Source organism: Loxodonta africana, chromosome 7 (assembly GCF_030014295.1).
Source record: "Loxodonta africana isolate mLoxAfr1 chromosome 7, mLoxAfr1.hap2, whole genome shotgun sequence".
Taxonomy (NCBI): domain Eukaryota; kingdom Metazoa; phylum Chordata; class Mammalia; order Proboscidea; family Elephantidae; genus Loxodonta; species Loxodonta africana.
Window position 1 is genome coordinate 25195743 of NC_087348.1, and position 20780 is coordinate 25216522.

At 37.6% G+C, this 20780-nt stretch overlaps 1 protein-coding gene and 1 pseudogene across 1 annotated transcript; both read left to right on the forward strand.

Annotated features, from left to right (window-relative positions):
• Nucleotides 1-4100: 4100 nt before the first annotated feature.
• Nucleotides 4101-5144, forward strand: LOC100659318 (olfactory receptor 5M11-like). Its single transcript, XM_003423534.3, has one exon. It carries the CDS (start codon nucleotides 4275-4277, stop codon nucleotides 5142-5144), a length of 870 nt encoding a protein of 289 aa, XP_003423582.1. The 5' UTR covers nucleotides 4101-4274.
• Nucleotides 5145-18370: 13226 nt separating this feature from the next.
• Nucleotides 18371-19429, forward strand: LOC135231655 (olfactory receptor 5M5-like; annotated as a pseudogene).
• Nucleotides 19430-20780: the final 1351 nt, after the last annotated feature.

Sequence of the window (20780 nt, forward strand, 5' to 3'; positions counted from 1 at the left end):
TGTTTGTGGGGGTGGGTTGTTTTCTTCACCGTCATATTCCCACTGTCAGCTCTGAAGGTCTCTGTGATCCAGGCATGGCTGTCTTCTCGGGAGTGTGAGCTGTGCCCTCACACCCGGCCCAGAACATGTTTTAATGCTCTGCTGCCATTGTGTCTCAATTTCTAGCAGTTTTTGAGCAAGGGGGCCCATATTTTTATTTTTCACTGTGTCTTGTGACATGTGCAGTTGGTCTCATTATTTCCAAGTCTATGACTCACAGAAGCCTCTTGCTCTGGAGCTATTCCTTTGCTGTTCTTCCTCCATGAGTTGAAAGCCCTCCCTTGCAGTGACCTATTAAACCTCAAGTTCCCTGTTCAGAAGGTTCTCTCCTTTTCTTCTGGACTAACACAAGCAGCTGGGCCTTCTGTGGTTTTCTGCAGTATCTCTGGATCCTACATAGGTCAATGAGATTGTGATTCAAAACACTTTCAGATCCTACAGGTGGTCATTAAGTGACATGTAACAAATGAACCCTCCAGCCAATGACACTCTCATGTCCAGCTTCTTGTTGTGTCTTTTTTTCCTTTCAATCTGAAAGTCCCACATCCTGAGCCCTTTACTTCCATTTTCCTCTGTTCTGTTTTTCTAAGTTCATTGTTTGATTTTTCAGAAATAGATTGCCAGACTTTTCTTCCTAAGTATATCTTAGTCTGTAAGCTTCACTGAAACCTGTTCGGCATTGTAACAATCCACAAGATTTCACTGACAAACAGGTAGTGGCTGTATATGAGTTCTTTGGCTGGTTTCCAACCTTATAAGGAATAACACAGGTATAGATTTAGGTGAAGCTGTATGTCAGTTTGTCGTATTGTAGGGGTTTGTGTGTTGCTGTAATGCTGGAAGATATGCCACCAGTATTCAAATACCAGCAGGGGCACCCATGAGGATAGGATTCAGCTGAGCTTCCAGAATAAGACAGGCTAGGAAGAAAGACCCAGCAGTCTCCATCTGAAAAGAATTAAAAAAAAAAAAACCCTACTGCGTAAGCCAGTGAAAACCTTATGAATAGCAATGACACATTGTCTGATATAGTGCCAGAAGACGAGCCCCTCAGGTTTGAAGGCACTCAAAAGATGGCTGGGGAAGAGCTGTCTCCTCAAAGTGGAGTCGACCTGAATGATGTGAATGGAATCAAGCTTTTGGGACCTTCATTTCATGTTGTGGCATGACTTAAAATGAGAAGAAACAGTTTCAAACATCCATTAATAATTGGAACCTGAAATGTACAGAGCATGAATTTAGGAAAATTGGAAATGGTCAAAAATGAAATGGAATGCATAGTCAATATCCTAGGCATTAGTGAGCTTAAGTGGACTGGTATTAGTCATTTCGAGTCAGGCAATCATATAGTCATATATGACAGGAAGGACTACTTGAAGAGGAATGGCGTTGCATTCATCATTGAAAAGAACGTTTCAAGATCTATCCTGAAGTACAATGCTGTCAGTGAGAGGATAATATCCATACATCTACAAGGAAGGTCAGTAAATATGACTATTATTCAAATTGACACAGAAACCACTAAGGCCAAAGATGATGAATTGAAGATTTTTACCAACTTCTGCAGTATGAAATTGACAGGACAAGCAATCAAGATGCACTGATAATTACTGGAGATTGGAATGTGTAAGTTGGAAACAAAAAAGAAGGATCGGTTGTTGGAATATATGGTGTTGGTAATAGAAACGTTGCCGGAGAGCACATAATTCAATTTTGCAAGACCAATGACTTCTTCATTGCAAATAACTTTTTAACTAATATAAACAGTGACTATACAAGTGGACTTTGCCAGATGGAATGCACAGGAATCAAATCGACTACATCTGTGGAAAGAAACAATAGGGAATCTCAATATCATTGATCAGAACAAGGCCAGGGGCTGACTGTGGATCAGACCAACAATAACTCATTTGGAAGGTCAGGTTGAAACTGAAGAAAATTAGAACAAGTCCATGAGAGACAAAGTACAAACTTGAGTACATCCCATCTGAATTTAGAGACCATCTCAAGAATAGATTTGACCTGTTGAACACTAATGAGTGAAGAACAGAAGAGTTGTGGAATGACATCAAGGATACCATACTTGAAGAAAGCAAGAGATCATTAAAAGACAGGAGAGAAAGAGACCTAAAGGAATGTCAGAAAAGACTCTGAAACTTGCTAAAGCAAAAAGAAAAAATGATGAAGTAAAAGAGCTGAAAAGAATATTTCAAAGGGCAACTCGAGAAGACGAAATAAAGTATTATGATGATATATGCAAAGACCTGGAGATAGAAACCCAAAAGCGAAGAACACTCTCAGCATTTCTCAAGCCGAAAGAACTGAAGAAAAAACTCAAGCCTCAAGTTATAATACTGAAAGTTTCTACAGGGAAAATATTAAATGACACAGGAAGCATCAAAAGAAGATGGAAGAAAAACACAGAATCACTATAACAAAAAGCTGTTCAGTCATTTCAAGAAGCAACATACGATAGGAAGCTGAAGGTACTGAAGGAAGAAGTCCAAGCTGCACTGAAGGCACTGGTGAAAAACAAGGCTCCAGAAATTGACAGAATACCCCAATTAAAGCATTTCAACAAACAGCTGCAACATTGGATGTGCTCACTTGTCTATGCCAAGAAATTTAGAAGGCAGTTACCTTGTCAACCGAATGGAAGAGATCCGTATCTATGCTTGTTCCCAGAAAAGGTGATCCTACTGAATGCAGAAGTTATCAAACAATATCATTAATATCACCTGAAAGCAAAATCTTGCTGAAGGTCATTCAAAAGTGGCTGCAGCAGTGTTTTGACAAGAAACTGCCAGAATTTCAGGCCAGATTCAGAAGAGGATGTGGAACCAGGGATATCACAGCTTATGTCAGATGGGTCCTGGCTGAAAGCAAAGAATACCAGAAAGATGTTTACCTGTGTTTTATTGACTACACTAAGGCATTAGACTCTGTGGGTCATAACAAATTATAGCTAACATTGTGGAGAATGGAAATTCCAAAACACTTAATTGTGCTCATCAGTAATCTGTACATGGATCAAGAGGCAGCCACTAGAACAGAAAGAGGGAATACCACATGGTTTAAAGTCAGAAGAGGTGTGTGTCAGGGTTGTATTCCTTCACCATACCTATTCAATCTGTATGATGAGCAAATAATCTGAGAAGCTGGACTATATGAAGAACACAGCATCAGGATTGGAGGAAAACTCGGTAACAACCTGCGTTATGCAGACGACACAATCTTGCCTACTGAAATTGATGAGGAGTGGAAGCACTTACTGAGGAAGGTCAAAGGCCACAGCTTTCGGTGTGGTTGTACCTCAACATAAAGAAAACAACAATCCTCATAACCAATAAGCAACATCATGATAAATAGAGAAAAGATTGAGATTGTGAAGGATTTCATTTTACTTGGATCCACAATCAATAGCCTTGGAAGCAGCAGTCGAGAAATCAAAAGACATATTACATGGGCAAATCAGTTGCAAAACATCTCTTTAAAATGTTGCAAAGCAAAGATGCCACCTTGAGAACTCAGGTGTGTGTGATCCAAGCCATGGTGTTTTCAAATTCCTCATATGCATGGGAAAGCTGGACAATGAATAAGGAAGACTGAGGAAGAATCAGCTCCTTTGAATTGTGGTGTTGATGAAGAATATTGAATATACAAAGGATTGTCTAAAGGATGAACAAGTCTGTCTTGGAAGAAGTACAACCAGAATGCTTCTTAGAAGCAGTACAACCAGAATGCTTCTTAGAAGCAAGGATGTTGAGACTACGTCTCACACACTTTGGGCATATTATCAGGAAGGATCAGTCCTTGGAGACGGACATCATGCTTTGTAAAATAAAGGGTCATGAAAAAGAGTAAGACCCTCTACTAGATGGGTTGACACAGTGGCTACAACAATGAGGTCAAGCATAGCAACGATTTTAAGGATGGCACAGGACTGGGCAGTGTTTCGTTCTGTTGTGCATAGAGTCGCTATGAGTCACAAGTGACTCAATGGCACCTAACGACAACAGTATAGCTGTATGTGTAACTATAGGTATAGGTATAGAGGTAGAAAGCTGTTACAAAGATAGAAGAAAAGATGGCTTAGTAAAGGTATGAGATTGATTATGGTAGTGTTCAGAAAAAGAAAATTTGAATGACATAAGGAGGTTTAGAGAAAAATGATTTAATTAAACACGATTTATGCCTTCACGCTTGCTTTATTTTCATTTGTTTTAGGAGCAGGCATGGACTTTCAGGAAACGTCCAATAAAAATGGCAATGTGATAATAGAATTCATTCTCCTTGGGCTCACAGATTGCCCAGTACTCCAGCCTCTCCTCTTTGTACTGTTCCTGATTGTTTACCTTGTGACACTCATAGGCAACCTGGGCATGATAGTGTTAATCAGACTGGACTCTCGTCCTCACACCCCCACATACTTCTTCCTCACTAACTTAGCCTTTGTGGGCTACACCTCAAATGCAACCCCACAGATGCTGACTAATTTTTTATCAGAGAAGAAGTCCATTTCCTTTGCAGGTTTCTTTACACAGTGTTACCTTTTCATTGCAGTTCTCCTCACTGAGTTTTATATGCTGGCAGCAATGGCCTATGACCACTATGTGGCCATATGCAACCCTCTGCGCTACAGTGTGAAAATGTCCTGGAAAGTCTGCACCGGTTTGGCCACATTTCTTTATGTCTGTGGCTTCTCAGATGGTCTGTTCCAGGCCACCTTGACCTTCCACTTGATCTTCTGTAAGTCCAATGTCATCAAGGAACATGCCATGCTTATCTCAGCTGGCTTCAACCTCTCCAACTCCCTCACCATCATCCTGGTGTCCTATGTCTTCATTATTGCTGCCATCTTCCACATCAAATCAGCCGAGGGAAGGCACAAGGCATTCTCTACCTGTGGTTCCCATATGATGGCTGTCATTCTATTTTATGGGACACTCTTCTGCATGTATGTAAGACCGCCAACAGACAAGACTGCTGAGGAATCGAAAATAATAGCTGTCTTCTATACCTTTGTAAGTCCAGTGCTTAACCCACTGATCTATAGTCTTTGGAACGATGATGCAAAGCAAGCCTTGAAGAATGTTTTTAGATGAAATATGTTCACTAAGATAGTGATGCCTTCGCAGTCCAATAAATGATAACTCTAAAAGATTGTCTCAAATGTCTTTACATTTTGAGAGTGAGGGTTAATATTCTTTATGGGTATGTCTCTGGTATCTCAGCTGAAGGTCTCATGTCTGGGGAAAAACAAGATGCATTTATTACTCAAGGCTTTTGCTCCTCAATGTACATCATCTGTGGACCAGCAACATTGCCATTACCTTGGAACTGATTGTTATTGTTCTTGTTGTTTGGTGCTGTCGAGTTGGTTCCGACTCATAGAGACCCTATGCACAACAGAACGAAACACTGCCCGGTCCTGCGCCATCCTTACAATCTCGTTATGCTTGAGCTCATTGTTGCAGCCACTGTGTCAATCCACCTCGTTGAGGGTCTTCCTCTTTTCTGCTGACCCTGTACTCTGCCAAGCATGATGTCCTTCTCCAGAGACTGGTCCTTCCTGACAACATGTCCAAATTATGTAAGATGCAGTCTCGCTATCCTTGCCTCTGAGGAGCATTCTGGCTGTACTTCTTCTAAGGCAGATTTGTTTGTTCTTTTGGCAGTCCATGGTATATTCAATATTCTGCGCCAACACAATTCAAAGGATTTTGGATTTGTGATTTAAGATTTACTTCTTTTCTCATGTGTTTCAAACCATACATTTTCCCCTAAACATTGCTTCAGACGCAAGCCACTAATTTTGATACTTTTTTATCACTGACTTTGCAATACTTTCTTATACTAGTAACATTAACTTATGGATTTTTTAGAAAAGTGTGTTTAATTACCATATGTTTGAGGATTTTATAGATATTTTATTGCCATTGATCTGTATTTCTATTGTTGTCGGAGAACATACTCCTTATGATTTTAACCTTTAACATTTAACTAGTTTTATGGGTCAGCATATGGTCTACATTTGTGTGAATTCTATGTATACTTGAAAGGAATATTCATTCTGCAGTTGTTGGGTGTCATGTTCCATAAATATCAATTAAAGAAAATTCATTAACAATATTGTACATATATACTATATTCTATGGATTTCTGGTCTACTTGCTCTAACATTTATTAAAGAGGTTAAAATTTACAACTGTCATTTATTTTCTCTTCATTTCTGAATCTAGATATGTGCATTCTAGCTCTACAATTTTTATCTGGTACTTTCTTATAGTCTCTACTTCTCTACTAACATCACTCATCTCTTCAATCATAAACCATGTTGCCTTTATGTCCTTGAATAAATTTATAATAGCTGTTTCAAAGTTTCCTTTCTGCTAATTCCAACACCTGGATGGTCTTGTGATCTGTTTCTATTGTCCACATTCCTTTTTGCTTATGGTTCATAGTTTTTCTGTTTTTGACATGTTTAGTAGAAATATTTTTATTGTATCCTGAGAAGTACGGATGATTAAAAGTAGGATGTCTGAAATTTTGTTGTCTTACTTTAAAGGGTGTTGGGTTTTGTTCTGATGTCTCTTTTTGATCCTGTGAAGGCTAGGTTTTAGATTTTGTGAGGTCAGATCTTGATTAGCCATTATTCTGGGATGTGGGTCTTGTTCCTGAAGTGTGAACTTAATGTTGTCTCTGCTGGATGCCCAGTGTATTAACAAGATCTCTCCACTCATTATGTCTCTGAAATCCAGTAGCTCATAGCATTGTGTGATAGCAGTATTTAATTTCTTCTCTTAATGTCTAAGCAGCTGCTCTCTGCTTAGTGTGGTACCTCTTGTAGGTTTCCTTCTCTCAGGGAGTTCAGTCCTGTGATGCATAAGTAAATTCTGAAAACTGTTATCCATATATTTGGTGCAGTATTATACATATTTTCAGTGCAGAGATTCCTTAAATACCAGTTATACTCTGTCATGACTGAAAACAAAAGTCCCATTCTACAAGTTTTGATGTGTACGCCCATATAGTGACAGCCATGTCATTATAGTTACTTTGCTAGCCGGGCTTGCAAAGCACACCCTGACTTCATATATGTTGAAATGTGGGGAAAACTTCACTTCTTGGGATCCGAGAATATGGTAATTTTTTTTTTGTAATGAAACTCTGGAGTTGCATGTCTCTTAATATTTGTAGCAATGAAAGAAAAAACAAATAAAAGGAAAAATCAACTTGACAGTTTGGGGATTAAGCTCAGAGCATTTTTTTTTTTTTTTTATCTACACTGAAGCATATAAAGCTTGCATACAAACAATGGCTCCCTGGGAAGACACTGTACTATATAATAGATAGTATAGTACAGATGATTTTGAATCTGTTTCTCAAATTTGATAGGTGTGGTTTGGGCAGTGACTTAACATCTTTGATTCATGTCTTTCTCTTGCTTTGTTGGGAATAATAATAACTTGTAGGATCTTTTAAAATTTACTTTATTAAAATATAGTTTACATGAAATAAAATGTATCCATTTTGACTACAAATCAATGAGTTTTGACAAATGTGTACAAGAATATAATGACCACCACAAAGGAGATATAAAACATTTTCATTACCTCTCAAATTTCTTCTTTGTCCCTGTGAAGAACATTTCCTCCTTGAGTACCCAACTCTTGGTAATCACTGATCTGCTCTCTTAATTGTTGAGTAACTTTCCCTCTCCCAGGAAGTCAGACTATTTTCAACTTTACCCTGTTTGCTTTCATGTATGCATGGGGAAAGAAATAAGGTTTTGCTAAATTACTTCGCATGGTCACCAGGTGTGTCAGAAAATATCATTTCCCAACACTTGGACCTATCATCTAAATTAACTCTGTCACAACTCATTATGTCATCTTGTCCAAATAATTTAACTCACCAGGTTTTATAACCTTACCATACTATTCTAGAAACGAAAGCCTTTTCAGGAAACATTCACTTAATAGCTCTTTTGTGTAAGGTGGTGTGTACAAAACACAATCCAGACTACCAAATGATCACAGAAAACATCAAAGTCCATAAATTATGTCATTGTTTTATATCTTTATGAGTTGTTTTAGTCATGTGATTGGAATAAATGGTGATCCATAATGTAAAATTCTCATGAGAACAAACTATCAGCCAAAGCAATCAACTCAAAGTGATCACAAATTGTTGCAGTCACATTACTCAAATCCCAAGAATCTAGTGAGTATCAATCTGTACCAATTACTATTTTTCCCTAGAGTTGTCTCTCGTAATAACGTAATTATTTCTTCACAGGTACTGTTGAAAAAAATCTTTTAGGGATAAAAGCTCCAAATTGCAAGGTGGGTATAAATCATTCTTAGCAATTTATTCCTTAGACCACTAGTGTCTCTGAGAAAATCTTTCCTGGGCTCAGGTAGGAATAAAAATTCTGACTTTTACACTTGTACTTTCTCCTCTTGGTTCAATTCTGGAACTTAATCAGGAGTCAGGTGACAATCAAAGCTACTTTGAATATTAACTTACATTCTTACCCAGTTGAAATAAGTCAGCTTTTTTTTTTTTTTGTACTTTAGAGTGGTCACTAGAAAAAGTTAAAATTTCATTTGAATTATATATTTTATAATGATAATTTTACTTTACAAACAGTGTTCTCACCATTCATTCAAGCATTGAACACACGTTGAATAACCACATTCAAGTATGTACTTAAATTGATCTTATTAATATTTTTTAGAATAGCATCTGTTGAAAGAGCAACCTCCCTATCCCCCCAAAAATTATGAAATAATTCAAAGGTGAGACAGACAAGTTCAAGTAGGGGTCACACTAATTTTGACAAGAATAAAACTTACAGAGTTTTATAAATCTCTCTAAATTATTGGGAAGAGAAATTTCTAGGTCAAATTTAATATTAACTAAGAGGTATGTGGAAACCCTGGTGGTATAGATATTAACAGCTATGGCTGCTAACCAAAAGGTTGGCAGTTCGAATCGAAGAGGCACTCCTTGGAAACTCTATGCAGCAGTTCCACTATGTCCTGTAGGGTCGCTATGAGTTGGAATCAATGTGATGGCAATGGGTTTAAGAGGTATGTAACCTAGCGGTACGAAACACACTAGGAATGAATGTATGAGGGATGGGATTAGGAAACATATAAATGCAGAATCAGAATGTTAGAAATTAGTCACTTTAGAAGTCATTTAGTCAAAGCCTGACATTGAATAGATGTGGACTCCAAAGTCCACAAAAAGAAAACCAAGTTATTAATGTCACAAGCCTATTTTTTCAAATCAAAACTCAAACGAGTTTTTACTGACATATCACTGGTTAGTATGATGCCACAATGGGCGAAACATGGCCTAGAATTAGGCTCATGCATTGCCATTAGGTAATGTGGCCTGCTCTGAAATTTGTGAGACACTGGGATAGAATACCAAGAGGGGGATGTCGCTGATTTCCATGATGGCAGAGTAAACAAGGAAGGTGCTCCTTCCTGAGAAATGTATATTCACATGTGATACATGGGTCCAACACCCACATGACTTATCTTTTTCTTCATTTTATTCCTTAAAATATTTATATTTGCCCAGCTATTCTGGCAGACTTATCTATGTCTTAATGCCCAATAGAAGCCATTTCTGGGCTAAGTAACAATTAAACACCAGTGTCATAGAAGAACTCCTGCTTAAAATGTCTTCTGGTCCACTGACTTACTGAGGTTTAGTTATTTCCTGTTTGATATTTTCCATACAGACATCAGTATCTACATGGCTATTGCACAGGTGGTTCAGCAATCTCTCTAATACCTTACTATGAATTACTTGGCATTCTATTTTGAAAAAGGATTTAGAAAAGCATGAGTCAGCTGGGATAAAGCTAGCTACTGTATGCATAAATATGTAATAAGTGAGCAATCTTTATAACCACACAGGGTACACTGACTGCAGTAAAAGTAAATAGGAAGCTATCAGAGGTGCTTCTTACAGCCATTAAACACGAGCCTTTGACACATCCTGACAATGCAAGCTCTGTCATCCTTTGGTTATAGAAACAGAAATCATCTTCAGCTGAATTTCTATTAAGTATTTAATGATCATTGAGATATTTCCCTTCAGTAGAAAAATGGCTTTAGCTCTAATGCAGCAAATTTATCCTAAGGATTATCAAATGTATTTTAAATTGTTGTTAATATTGTTGACAATATTTATCTTATCCACATGCTAATGATCCCATTTACATAAATACATCCATGCACATACATGTAAGAGCCTTACGTTACACTGAGACTTCTAAAAATGAAACTGTATCTTTTTAATGTGAGTAATCTCCTGCCCAGGCAGTAGGGTATTCAAGATATTTTGGATCTCAAAGATCTTTTCTTTATTGAGAAATAGAGAATGATGTTTCCCAGGTGTTTCTATCCTTTAAAATGTGAATCAGACAAGAAAATGACTAAGAAGGTTTTTGGGAAGGGGGTCGTGGATGATACGGGAAGGCTGAAAAATAGAGGGGGAAGAGAAGCTAAGGATGCATGACCAGAGAATGGCTTAACATGTAATAATTTCAAGAGAGCAAAAGTTATAATGTGTGCCAGTTATATGAAAGTATTTTAAACATTTGGAGCTTGTCCCATAGGTTACGTTAACTATCTATCTTTAGCTATCTACAGCTGTCCGATCTATCTACCTATCTATCTACCTGTCTATCTAATCTATCTGTCTGTCTGTCTGTCTGTCTAATCTATCATTTATCTATCTATACACCATATGCCTTGACCTAAATATACATTTAATAAGCAGCCATTATTATTGATTAAACATAATATTAAAAAAAGGAACTATTATTTAGGGTGCAATTGTACATGTTGCATGTTGAGAGTAGATCAAATCTGTGTCCATATTCGATTGATGTGCAAAGCTCTGATGTCACATTCTATTTTATTTTTGTCAGTTCTCTACTTTTTTCTGCCTGTTTCTCTTCCCCCTTTCTACAATTATGGAGTACGTCTTCCATAGGCAGTATTTCCCTTAAGCATTTATTTTTTGAAAGCATGAACCAATGATAAATTCAAACTGTGCTTTGGTACCTACCCGTGGCACAACTGAATGAAGGTGGTTTCCCTAGTAAAACAGAGTAAATCTCACTTCCTTGTATTTTGGTTAGCTGTTGAGGTTCATAGATTCTAGCATTCCCAGTAGTGCAGTGTGAAATTAGAGATCCTTAGCCTTAAGAGCACACTTGAGATTCTCCAGGGTTTTTGAACAAGTGAGCTCTAGAAAGGCTGCATAGCCTTGCATGTCACCTGTAGCTTCACAATGCTTCCTGCACTAGAGAATCCCATTTCACCATTTTTTCAAACGCCAGTATTTTCCAAACTTATTTTATCACAGACCATTTTTTATCACCTGATATCCAGTGGTTCTACAGAACGGTTTTAAAACTACTAATCTAAAAATTCAGGTGTTATAGCGTTTCCTCAAAAAGCTAGAAATACCATATGGTTCAGCAATCCCAATCCTAGGAATATATCCGAGAGAAATAAAAGTGGTTGCATGAATAGACACATACACGCTCACGTTCATTGTGGCATTACTCATGACAGCAAAAAGATGGAAACAACCTAGGTGCCCAACAACAGATGAAAGAACAAGTAAACTCAGGTACTTGCACAATGCAGTACTACGCAATGATAAAGAACAATGACAAATCTGTGAAGCGTATCACGAAATGGATGAATCTGGACGGCATTTTGCTGAGTGAAATAAGTCAATCATGAAAGGACAAATATGACTACTATAAAGACTCAAGGAAAGGTTTACTCAAAAAAAGAAACAATCATTGATGGTTATGAGGGAGAGAAGGAGTGGGAGGGAAAAGCACTGAATATGTAATAGATAAGTGGTAACTTTGCTGAAGGGTAAGACTAAAAAAAAATTTAGATGACAGCACTCTTAACATTTGTTCTCATTAACCCCATTCACAATTGTACTTGCTCTATGTCAGTCACAGGACTCCTCTAAAGCTAAAATGATAGGAAAGCAGGGCATTTGTTTTGTATTAATTAAGTACCTAACTGCATGGGAGGAGGTCCTATCATCATAATATATTCATTTTCTTCCAAAACTTTAGAGTGTGAGTTGCTGTGTCTTTTTAAAGGAAAAGGGAGGAAATAGGTAGATTAAATTCCAATCTTCTCGTTGTCTTCTTAAATAGATTACCTGAGTTTGTGCCACTAAAACAGAAGATTAACATAAGGTGAATATTTTCCAAAGTGTGGTTCCTTCCTGGGAGTGAGGAAAATCGCTTTTACTATTGACACAAATCTCAGTTTTCTAATTATTGAGATTGCCTCTCAAAGGCCAAAGTTGTGGACTTAACCCCATTTTATACAGTCTGTTCGACTTCTAGTGATCCTGTAGGCTAGAATTAGAAATGCCCCATAGGGTTCCTAAGGCTGTAACTTTTATAAAAGTAGACTGTCATATACTTCTCCTGCAGAGTTGCTGGTGGGTTGAACCACTGACCTTTAGGTTAGCAGCAGAGTTGTTGTTGTTTTTAGGTGCCATTGAGTCAGTTCCGACTCATGGCAACCCTATGCACAACAGAAGGAAACACTGCCTTGTCTTGCACCATCCCCACAATCATTTTTATGGTTGAGCCCATTGTTGCAGCCACAGTGTCAATCCACCTCATTGAGGGTCTTCCCCTTTTCCGTTAACCCTGTACTTTACCAAGCATGATGTCCTTCTCCAAGGACTGATCCCTCCTGACAACATGTACAAAGTATGTAAGATGTAGTCTTGCCATCCTTGCTTCAAAGGAGCAGTTTTCTGGTTGTACTTCCCCCAAGACAGATTTGTTTGTTCTTTTGGTAGTCAATAGTAAATTCAGTATTCTTTGCCAACACCACAGTTCAAAGGGGTCAATTCTTCTTCAATCTTCCTTACTCATTGTCCAACTTTCACATGCATATGATATGATTGAAAATAGTATGGCTTAGGTCAGGTGCACCTTAGTCTTCAGGGTGACATCTTTGCTTTTCAACACTTTAAAGAGGTCCTTTGTAGCCGATATACCCAATGCAATGAGTCTTTTGATTTCTTGACTGCTGCTTCCGTGGCTGCTAATTCTAGATCCAAGTAAAACAAAACCCTGACAACTTATATCATTTCTCAGTTTATCATAAAGTTGTTTATTAGTCAAGTTGTGTGGATTTTTGTTTTCTTTATGTTGCAGTGTAATCCAGGCTGTGCTCTTTAATCTTCATTATTACTAAGTGCTTCATGTCCTCTTCAGTTTCAGCAAGTAAGGTTGTGTCATCTGCATAGTGCAGGCTGTTAATGAGTCTTTCTCCAGTCCGGATGCACTGTTCTTCTTCATGTAGTCCAACTTCTCGGATTATTTGCTCAGCATACAGATTGAATAGGTATGGTGAAAGGATACAACCCTGATGCACACCTTTCCTGATTTTAAACCGCTCGGTATCCACTTGTTCTTTCCAAACAATTGCCTCTTGATCTATTTACAGGTTCCTCATGAGCACAATTAAGTGTTCTGGAATTCCCATTAATTTTTTATGCTCCACAATGTTATCCTTAACTTGTTATGATCCACACAGTCAAATGCCTTTGCGTAGTCAATAAAACACAGGTAAACATCCTTCTGGTATTCTCTGCTTTCAGCCAGGATCCACCTGACATCAGCAATGATATCCCTGGTTCCACGTCCTCTTCTGAATCTGGCTTGAATTTCTGGCAGTTCCCTGTGGATATCCTGCTGCAGTTGCTTTTGAATGATCTTCAGCAAAATTTTGCTAGTGTATGATATTAATGATTTTGTTCAATAATTTTTACTTTCTGTTGGATCACTTTTCTTGGGAATAGGCAAAAATATGGGTCTCTTCCACTGAGTTGGCCGGGAAGCTGTCTTCCATATTTCTTGGCATAGACGAGTGAGCACTTCCAGAGCTGCATCCATTTGAGAAACATCTCAACAGATATTCTGTCAGTTCCTGGAGACTTGTTTTTCACCAATGGCCTCAGTGCAGCTTGAATTTCTTCCTTCAGTACCATCAGTCCCTGATCATATGCCATCTCTTGAAATGGTTGAGTGTCGACTAATTCTTTTTGGTATAATGACTCTGTGTATTCCTTCCGTCTTCTTTTGATGTTTCCTGCATCATTTAATATTTTTCTCATAGAATCCTTCACTATTGCAACTTGAGGCTTGAATTTTTTATTCAGTTCTTTCAGCTTGAGAAACTCTGAGTGTATGTTTCCCTTTTGGTTTTCTATCTCCAGCTCTTTGCATATGTCATTATAATACTTTGTCTTCTCAAGCAGTTTTTTTTTTTTTTTAATTCATGAATTCTTCCTTTTGCTTTAGCTTCTCGATGTTCGAGAGCAAGTTTCAGAGTCTCCTCTGACATCCACCTTGGTCTTTGCTTTCTTTCCTGTCTTTTCAATGACCTCTTCCATTCTTTATGTACAATGGCCTTGATGTCATTCCAAAACTCATCTAGTCTTCTGTCATTAGTGTTCAATGTGTCAAATCTATTCTTGAGATGGTCTCTAAATTTAGGTGGGATATACTCAAGATGGTATTTTGGCTCTTGTGGACTTGCTAGGATTTTCTTCAGTTTCAGCTTGAACTTGTATATGAGAAACAAATGGTCTGTTCTACAGTCAGCCCTGGCCTTGTTCTGACTGATGATAATGAACTTTTCCATCATCTGTTTCCACAGATATAGTCGATTTGATTCCTCCGTGTTTCATGTAGCGAGGTCCATGTGTATAGTTGCTGTTTATGTTGGTGAAAAAGTGATTTGCGATGAAGAATTTGTTGGTCTTTCAAAACCTATCATTCGATCTCTGGCATTGTTTCCATCACCAAGGCCATATTTTCCAGCTACCGATCCTTCTTTTTTTGTTTCCAACTTTTGCATTCCAATCACCAGTAATTATCAGTGCATCCTGATTGCATGTTCAATCAATTTCAGAATGAAGAAGCTGAAAAAAGTCTTCAATTTCTTCATCTTTGGCCCTAGTGGTTGGTGGGTAAATTGGAGTGATAGTTGTATTAACTGGTCTTCCTTGTAGGCGTACGGATATTATCCTATCACTGACAGCATTGTACTTCAGGATAGGTCTTGAAATGTTCTTTTTGACGATGAAGGCAACACCATTCCTCTTCACTTTGTCATTCCCAGCCTAGTAGCCTATATGATTGTCCAATTCAAAATGGCCAATACCAGGGCATTTCACCTCACTAATGCCTAGGATATCGCTGTTTATGCATTGCATTTCATTTTTGACAATTTCAAATTTTCCTAGAGTCATACTTCATATGTTCCAAGTTCTTATTATTAATGGATGTTTGCACCTGTTTCTTCTCATTTTGAGTCATGCCACATCAGGAAATGAAGGTCCAGAAAGCTCTACTCCATCTATGCCATTAAAGCAGACTCTACTTTGAAAAGGCAGCTCTTCACCAGTCGTCTTTTGAATGCCTTCCAACCAGGCGGGCTTGTCTTCCGGTACTATATCAAACAATGTTTTTCTGCTATTCATAAAGTTTTCACTGGCTAATTCTTTTCAAAAGTAAACTGCTGGGTCCTTCTTCCTAGTCTGGAACCTCAGCTGAAATCTGTCGTCCATGGGTGACCCTGCTGGTATCTGAATGCCAGTAGCATAGCTTTCAGCATCACAGCAATGTGCAAGCCCCCACAGTACTACAAACTGACACAGAGACAATTTTGTGAACACAAAAAAATTCTGTGGACTTAAGCTCTGTATATTACCTCTATTTCAAGATCTCAAATTGTCATTTCTAATTCATCACCCATAGTTTGTGTATCTCTCTCACACACACACACCTACACACAAACACACACTCACACTATAAAAGAATAACCAAAAAAGATCAAATCCATTGCTGACTAGTTGATTCCAACTCATAGCGACCACATAGGACAGAGTAGAATTGCCCCATAGGATATCCAAAGCTTTAATATTTAAGGGAGCAGAATGCTACATCGTTCTCCCGTGAAGCCTCTGGTGAGTTCCAATTGCTGACCTTTTTGTTAGAAGTCGAGTGCCTATCCACTATAAAACCAGGGATCCTCTTTCAAAGCAATAAACTGAACCCGTTGCCATTGAGTCCATTGTGACTCACAGATATCCTAAAGGACATACTAGAGCTGCCTCATAGGATTTTCATGGCTGTAGTTTTTACATAAGCAGACATCTTTCTCCAATGAAGTTGCCATTAAGTTTGAACTGTCAACTTTTTGGTTAGCAGCCAAGTGCTTAACTACTGGTCCAACAGGGCTCCTTTTCAAAACAATAGCAAAGATACATTCAGAGAAATGCAATTTCTTAGTTTTCAGGATTCTCCACACTTCTTGATCTATTAAGATGACTTTTCTAGTTCCGCTGTTTATCATTTTATAAATGTTTTGTTTAACATAATGAAAAATTCATCCCTGCATCCATGTGGAATATCATTGGTTTCTCTTGCATTCTTCCTGTCTTTCCATGAACTGTTCACTCACCCTGGAAGTCCTACTTATTCTACACATCCTAGTTAAATGTTATCTTTCTTTGATGCTTATCCTGTTGCCTCCAGACTGTTAGTCATTTTGCTCACATTTTTATTATTGTGCTAATCACATTTAGCTGTAACTTTCTCTTCATAAGTCTTGGTCACCAAGAAGACACCAACCAGCTCTTCCAAGGCAAGTATTGTTATCAGCTATCTCTATTTTTCCAGCGAAGACTTTCATGCACGCTGTTACATGCTCATTGAGTACATAGGTTATTTTTGTGTAATGACTAAACCATACAGGATCCTGGTGATGTCACAAAGTAACTATCTTGTAAGAGTACTTTATTTAGTTACCAGGAACAGTTTAAATAGTAGGAGGATATACTCTGTGACATGGGCATTACACAGAATTATTATTTACACCTCAGTGGATCAAGTCCATAGGCTGTTTTTGTGGTGCTCTGGTTAAAGATAGTTTAAAAAATTAAATTAGATTCCAACATTTTATATTTGGAATATTTCCCACAAAAATAATGAGTTCTGCTATCTCTTCAAAATTGGCCTCTCTTAAAACCTTGGAACGTTGGGACCACGTTACCACATGGCAAAAATTCAGTTGGCCTGAGTGTCTGGGATCCCTTTCCAACTCACCTTAGTTCACTTTTATACCTAGTTCACTTGACTTATTTCTATTATTTAAATGGCTCCCATAAGCATTTGAGTTTGTGATCTTTTATTTATTTTATTAGTTGTAAAGTAATACATGATACCATTGAAAATACATAATGAAAAAATATTTTGCAGACTCCTGGCACAATAATTTTTCATTTTATCTTTTTATTACAGTCAACATTATCCAAACTTAAAATACTACCCAAAAGTATATTACTTTTATTAAGATAGCTTTATATGAATTCAGTACAAAGGATAAGTCTACATCTCTTGAACAGTTCTTCTTTTATAACTTCTGTATGATATAATTCTAAATAAAGAAGGCTGAACTATTTACACATGCTGCTAGAAAGTTTATAGTCAAATTTATGTTCCACCGTCATCACAAATTCGCAAAGTTTTGTTTTATACTTTAAGCTCTTTAAATGTTTTCTAGGATAAATGAAGAAAATTACTGGAAAAGCAAACTGTGATTTAAAACATAGTAAAAACTCTCCTATCCCCTATGCATGTCTCTATTCCTTTATTCATACATAATTTTCTAACTGAAAAATTATTCATTAATACTTCATATGTGCCTTTATTCTTTCCAAATATATGGACTTTATCTTTGGTCTATTCACATAAAAATGGCACTGTCTCCTGAATCCTGAATTAGTAAAACTGGCGTTACAGAATTTCCCTGGAAATCCTCTAATCATGGGCTCTCTAATGAAGCTGCTAGGGAGTGTAGTTTTCAGCTGTGGAGTTTCTATGGGTTATTTCTCTTAATACTGCAACCATTCTTAAAGACTATATGACTGTTTTCTGCAAACATGTCACTGCTTTGTCCATGACTAGTCCTGGACTCAATGAATAAGCCCTGGGCTCAATGAATGATGACTTTATAGTGAATTACACCTGGAAGTTGGTGGTTCAACCCATTTTTTGGCAAATTTCAGGTCATGATTTCTCTACTGTAATTTAGTTTCATAAGAACCATTCTATTTAAGAATCACCTGCACAGTATACATCCAGTTAATCTGGGCCATGGCTTTCTGGGGCTTACCAGCTCTTACATTCTCAGACTTTCTCTAGAAATATCTGTGTGAGGGTGAACAGGAGAGGAAGAACAAGACAGAGAGAGAAGGAAAGAGAAAGGGTAGAATCATAGGGCAGAGTTCCCATTCATTTTCTTAATTTATTTTCAATTCTTTTAAGTGAACAACACTGCTATCTAAGAAAATGGCCAGAGGAAATTATAGTTTGGTGACTGAATTCATTCTCTTGGGATTAACGGATCATCCAGACCTTCAGCCCATCCTCTTTGTGCTGTTCTTGCTAATCTACGTGATCACTGTGGGAGGAAACCTTGGGATGGTGGTGCTGATCAGGATAGATTCACACCTCCACACCCCCATGTACTTCTTTCTTGCCAGTTTGTCCTGCTTGGATTTATGCTATTCTACTAATGTAACTCCCAAAATGTTGGTGAACTTCTTATCAGACAAGAAAACCATCTCCTATGTGGCTTGTTTAGTCCAGTGTTATTTTTTCATTGCCATGGTGATTACTGAGTAGTATATGCTAGCTGTAATGGACTATGACAGGTACATGGCCATCTGTAACCCTTTGCATTACAGCAGCAAGATGTCCAAAGGGGTCTGTATTTGCCTGATTGCTGGTCCATATGTCTATGGGTTTCTTAGTGGTCTGATGGAAACCATGTGGACATACCGCTTGACCTTCTGTGGCTCCAACATCATTAACCACTTCTATTGTGCTGACCCACCCCTCATCCGACTCTCCTGCCTAGACACTTATATTAAGGAAACCTCCATGTTTGTGGTAGCAGGATTTAACCTCTGCAACTCCCTCCTCATAATCCTCATCTCCTATATCTTCATTCTCATTGCCATCTTGAAGATGCATTCTGCTGAAGGCAGGCGCAAAGCTTTTTCCACCTGTGGATCCCACCTGGTGGCAGTGACTGTGTTTTATGGGACCCTGTTCTGCATGTATGTTAGACCTCCCACGGAGAAGTCAGTGGAGCAGTCTAAAATCATTGCTGTTTTCTACACCTTCGTAAGCCCTATGTTGAACCCCATTATTTATAGTCTGAGGAACAAGGACGTGAAACAAGCTTTTCGAAAACTGATCAGAAGAAATGTGCTTTCAAAATAAAATCACAATGTATCTTTATAAATCTAATAAAAGATATTTTACAAGAACTGGATCCAAAATTAACATTTATGGTAAAGTCAATTTTGAATTCATCATGAGAAGCTATAATGTAAAGACAAAATTATTTCTCTTAAATAATCAAGTGGTGAATGGAATGGTAATGCTCTGAGCCTAAGACTTTTTTTCATGTATCAGGTAATTTTTCGGAAGCACTGGATATCCAAAGAAGGTTTAGACACATGCACTCACAAAAGGGAGAGAAAGAAATAATAATGTTTACCAAAGTTCAGGTACTCTTTTAATATATGTTGTTTCACTTAATTCTCCCAACCACACAATGATTTCAGTATTGTAATCTTCATTTAAAAAATGAGTAAATGGAGACTCACAGATTGACTATTAATTTAAAATCACATTGTTCAGATGGAGTTCAAACCTTCCTGGCTTCAATTTTTTTCTTCTCTACTACACTAAACTTCTATCACAGTTTGCTGAAAGTAAAATCATGCAATGAATACAATCTTTTTCTGTCTTCCAAAAATGTTGTTGATCAAGTTTTTAACAGCTGCATGCACATTGAGTAATGTAATTCACTGTGAGAAAATGTTCTGTTTTATAATGTTTAGACAAATTCAACTCGTTGAATACAGTGAGCTGTATTGTCAGATCCTGACTCCATCGTTTATCAGCTGAAGTATTAGCTAAGAGCAGGAAGTCTGGAATCAGATTTGCTGGACAAGTTACTCAACAGTTTTCTTCTCTATAGGATGAAGATATAGTGCTTTCAAATAAGGATTCTAAGTAGAAAGAATAGATTAATATATACTGAACACTCAGTGCAGTGCCCAAAATATAGTATTGACTCAACACAAATGAAAGCTTCCTTTTATCATTAAGTTGGAAGTAATTTTACCTATCTGAGACTCAATTTCCTCTCTCACTTTTATGTATTTTTCCTTTAATGCATTTATCACTCTTTGTAGATAATACGCTTATATGTTTGATTATTTGATTACTGCCTGTGTCTCTGTGATACTGTAAATGTCACAAGGTCAGATTTTAAAAACAATTCTTTATTGCTTAGCCTCATACATAGTATGTGCTCCATAAAAATTTTTTTTAAAAAAGTAAGTAAATAATAAATAATGAAAATTAGAGATTAAAAGTCCCCTGATGGTGCAGTGGTTAAGCACTCAACTGTGTGTGTGCGTGTGTGCGTGGTGTGGTTAAGTGCTCAACTGTGTGTGTGTGTGTATTAGATGTCAGTGAGTTGGTTCTGACTCATAGCAACCCTATGTACAACAGAATGAAACACTGCCCCGTCCTACGCCATTCTTACAATTGTTGTCAT

Excerpts from the sequence above, each read along its gene's own strand:
- LOC100659318 (XM_003423534.3), top strand. The coding sequence starts at position 4,275 with ATGGACTTTCAGGAAACGTCCAATAAAAATGGCAATGTGATAATAGAA.